Below are 3,584 nucleotides of genomic sequence, written 5' to 3' on the forward strand. Positions count from 1 at the left end.
TAATTATTAAATATTTGTTTCAGGGTTTGAAATGTAGTTAATGGTATGGAATTAACAATAAATATCCGAAATCGATTAGGCACACAGCAAAAAAATTCTTTTACATATACCATCGTATGAAAAAGTTGTTCACGCATGATTTCGTTGAGCTAAATTTTTAAGATTATTTGGAGTTGCGTAAGACATGCATGACTTCTTTACGATTGAAGTTGTCCACAAAATTTACGACTTCTTTATAATTTCTTCAAATCAAAATCATTTAAAGTTAGAACAATTTCAATTAACTTCGTAAATTGATTTTTGATAACTAAACAATCATAACAAAGTCATGAAGATTTAGTCACGACTTCACAATTATTTAGGAGATCGTCTTTATAAAGACTCATTCTTCGATTAAATGAAATTGTGTAGACTTAAAACAGTTTAGTGAAATAAAGTTGTTAGCCATGAACACAATTTATTTAAATCTAAGTAATAACTTTTTTACCCAAATCCATAGGAAATAAATTGAATTTCACCATTAAGGCAAACTTTCCGCCCTATGCTTTAATATATCATAGATTCAAAGTTTTTCAAAATGCAAGTTGCATGTTAAAGATGAAAGGTTTGGTAGCAACCAAGAACAGAGTTTTGGCATAATAGAATGGTATTTTAAGTATAAACGCTGAGTCTTACTGCATTGGAAGGTCCTGTTTTGTTAGAATCAAGTGGGAAGAAAAAAGGGTAGAGTTCATATCGAACATAGCAAGAACTGTATAGCACTCTACACCCTTTACGGTTGCTGCAAAAGTTGGAGAAGCTGTTCACTGCAATAGCCAAACACTGAGCACAGGATATTTGGGACAAGTCCCTTGTGCATTGCACCAATGCATAGAGTGTCACAAATGGGGACAACACAGATTTTCCCTTCCCAAGCCCTTCCTCTTTAGGCACCACAGCTTGTGCCCTAATGTGATTCATGAGAGCCCCAAGCTCCTCGTTAAAAGCTTCAGGGTCAGTTACATTTTCAACATTGAAATAGAATATACCAAAAGATGTGTCAACCTCACCAAAGAAACTCTTGTTGTTGAACCTTAGAAAGCAATAGTCATACCAAATCCTTGCATCAGCTTGGTTTGGACAGCGTTGAAGGATTTTGCTTTGTGGCATCTTGAATACAACTGGAGCAATCTTCAGTGCTGACATCTCCCCTACACTGACCCAATGCATACACTTGGTCTCGGCCTTTTCCATAAGTGGTGGCAACCGAAACCAGTGGAGGGAGTTTTGAGGGCTACTTCACCCAATACTTTATCAATATTGGCAGATAGTTTTCCTCCATTGCTGATGTTGGTGTTTCTATTGCAGAATTCACCTAAAGGGTCAACAGCTTTTGCACCCCAAGTGCATAGGAACAATAAGAACATGGCTTTGTATGAGGAATACATATTTATTTTACCATTTTCGCTGAGCTAAGTGCTTCTTATGAAGAAAAACGAATGTGGGTCATAGTGGAACGTTGAATTTTGTAGCAGACATTTCTGACTTGTGCACACCATGATTAGTGGACGATGCAGGAGTCATTGTCATGTTTCGTTGACTTTATGAAATTGGAAGTGATCGCGATTTTCGTGATAAGATGATGAAGCCAATAAGGTGTTTGAGTGGATAGAATGTTATCAGTAAAATCACTATGAAAATACCTAGAAAACTTAGTGTCCACTTGAGTAGTTTGGGTGGATCATAATCACTTAAAAAAGTTGTGTTAATAATTTAAAATTGTCACTACTGTTATTATTGTAGTGTAATTTTGCGCTGCTAATTAGACGTTAATAAGTTTTTCTCATGTTCACAAATGTTTTTACTAGTACTTCATAAAATCAATAAGGACTAAATATCGGTAATAAAAAATAATAGTAAATATTATAGTTTATTTTTTTATTAAGATTGAGTTGGAACCGTTTGAAAGGATCACTTAACATTTGATGAGTCGATCTTTCTAAGAGCTACCGATTTTTGTTGATGAAAGTACAGATCTATCCGTAAAATATTCTTTCATGCTCAAAGTTAGTAAATTTTTAAAAAAAATATGAAAATAATTAGTGAGTGACAGAGAGAATAAAATTATATTTATAAGCTTTTAAGTCAACTAAATTATTACTAAAGCAATTTTAAAATAAATATTAAAATTAATTATATAAAAAACTAAAGAAAAACTTTACAATTAATTTATTATTAAGTTAACTTTATCAAATAATTTTAGCTTTACGTTTCAACTTTTAGCTAATTTTAAAGTAGTCTTAAAATATTAAAATGAAAATTTTAGAAGTTAAAGAAGTTAGAGAACAAAAGTATAATTTAATCTAATTCTATTATAGAATATCTTTCATATGGTTATTAGTTTCTTTGGAAAGAGGGTTAATGTCTGAAAATAAAAGAAAGTTGTGATGTTCACAAATAATAATGATAAGTCACCAGTGTCTTCATCAAGAAAACAACACAACTCACTCAGAAATGATGTATAAGAATTCCAAGTGGCCGTATTCCTTCACATTCTAAGCCATTACTTATAAGTTCAGCAAATTTTAACCAACTTTATTCACAGAAAAAGCAGTGCTATCAACTTTTTCTGGATATCCCAGCACCATATCAACTATCATTTCAGCAGTTCCCAGAGCCTGAAATAATTTCTCCATAATCAGAACAAAATTATGTAAATGTTTATTCAGAGTTAAGATCAACTTATATTTGAGTTAAGAAACAGGTTTTGAAGAAATTCATATAAACTAACTTACAAATTACTTTGAAGTTAAGGAAAATATAATTAAGTGTTTATACATAGTTTCTCAGAACATTCATAAAAATTTAGTATAACTGAGAAGTGAGAACTGACCATTGAAAGCCCACACCCTTCGTGTCCAGCTGCAAGGAACACATTTGACAAGCCAGGGACAGGCCCTATCACTGGCTTCCCATCAGGCACTGACAAAGATAGATTATGCAAATCAAATATAACATGATCTCTGTGTGTTCATAGATTTTGGAAATGTAAATACAAAGAGATATTGTGACTCACTATAAGGTCGTAATCCTGTTCTCACTTTTCTAATTGCACTTAGATCTGAAAGGGAAAGCGCTTGCAACTTCGGAAGAATTCTCCAGCTTTCTTCCATATGTGACTTACCACAGACTCATCCAAATCGGTGTTGAAACCAACAAATTCACGGCTACTCCCTTTTGATAGTAGACAAGATTTTGGTTTGAAAGAAGGAAAAGAAATGCTAAAATTCTAAACCAATAAAGAAGCATTTGCATCAAGTGCAAAAGTTGATCTGTTTCATGAAAACTAGATAGCTGTTTATTAAGAAAATCATAACAGGTTGGTTATGTTGAGGCAAAAGATAAGACTTTTCAATCCAAATATGCTCATCTGAACAATTCAATAACTCCAATACATTGTTCCCCAATAAACAGCAAAATACCATCTTGTATATGCAAATGAAGCCATGAGGGGTATAATAAAGAGGAAACCAAGTCATTGAATAACAGCACCATAGACACTGTTTGATAGGAAATTCTTTTAAATAAAAATGATTTCAAAATAA

The 3,584-nt window shown here is 32.6% G+C and overlaps 2 protein-coding genes across 2 annotated transcripts; both read right to left on the reverse strand.

Moving 5' to 3' along the window:
- Positions 1-512: 512 nt before the first annotated feature.
- Positions 513-1,567, reverse strand: LOC137817693 (cysteine-rich repeat secretory protein 55-like). Its single transcript, XM_068620942.1, is given in 3 exon segments — positions 513-1,137; positions 1,139-1,247; positions 1,249-1,567. Coding segments are annotated over 3 exon segments (774 nt in total). The 5' UTR covers positions 1,428-1,567; the 3' UTR covers positions 513-651.
- Positions 1,568-2,411: 844 nt separating this feature from the next.
- LOC137817692 (uncharacterized) lies at positions 2,412-3,276 on the reverse strand. The gene is made up of 3 exons (XM_068620941.1): positions 3,056-3,276; positions 2,873-2,961; positions 2,412-2,657 (listed from the first exon to the last, which is right to left on the reverse strand). The coding sequence occupies exons 1-3, from the start codon at positions 3,150-3,152 to the stop codon at positions 2,565-2,567; spliced, it is 279 nt and encodes a 92-aa protein (XP_068477042.1). The 5' UTR covers positions 3,153-3,276; the 3' UTR covers positions 2,412-2,564.
- Between the last annotated feature and the right edge of the window lie 308 nt (positions 3,277-3,584).

The sequence above is a fragment of the Phaseolus vulgaris genome, unplaced genomic scaffold (assembly GCF_000499845.2).
Source record: "Phaseolus vulgaris cultivar G19833 unplaced genomic scaffold, P. vulgaris v2.0 scaffold_721, whole genome shotgun sequence".
Lineage (NCBI taxonomy): Eukaryota > Viridiplantae > Streptophyta > Magnoliopsida > Fabales > Fabaceae > Phaseolus > Phaseolus vulgaris.

Bases quoted from the DNA above. Each gene is read 5' to 3' on its own strand.
- LOC137817692 (XM_068620941.1), bottom strand. From the start codon at position 3,152: ATGGAAGAAAGCTGGAGAATTCTTCCGAAGTTGCAAGCGCTTTCCCTT. The intron at 2,962-3,055 runs GTGAGTCACAAT...TATCTTTGTCAG, and splicing joins AACAGGATTACGACCTTATA to TGCCTGATGGGAAGCCAGTG. The intron at 2,658-2,872 runs GTCAGTTCTCAC...AAATTATTTCAG, and splicing joins AAGGGTGTGGGCTTTCAATG to GCTCTGGGAACTGCTGAAAT.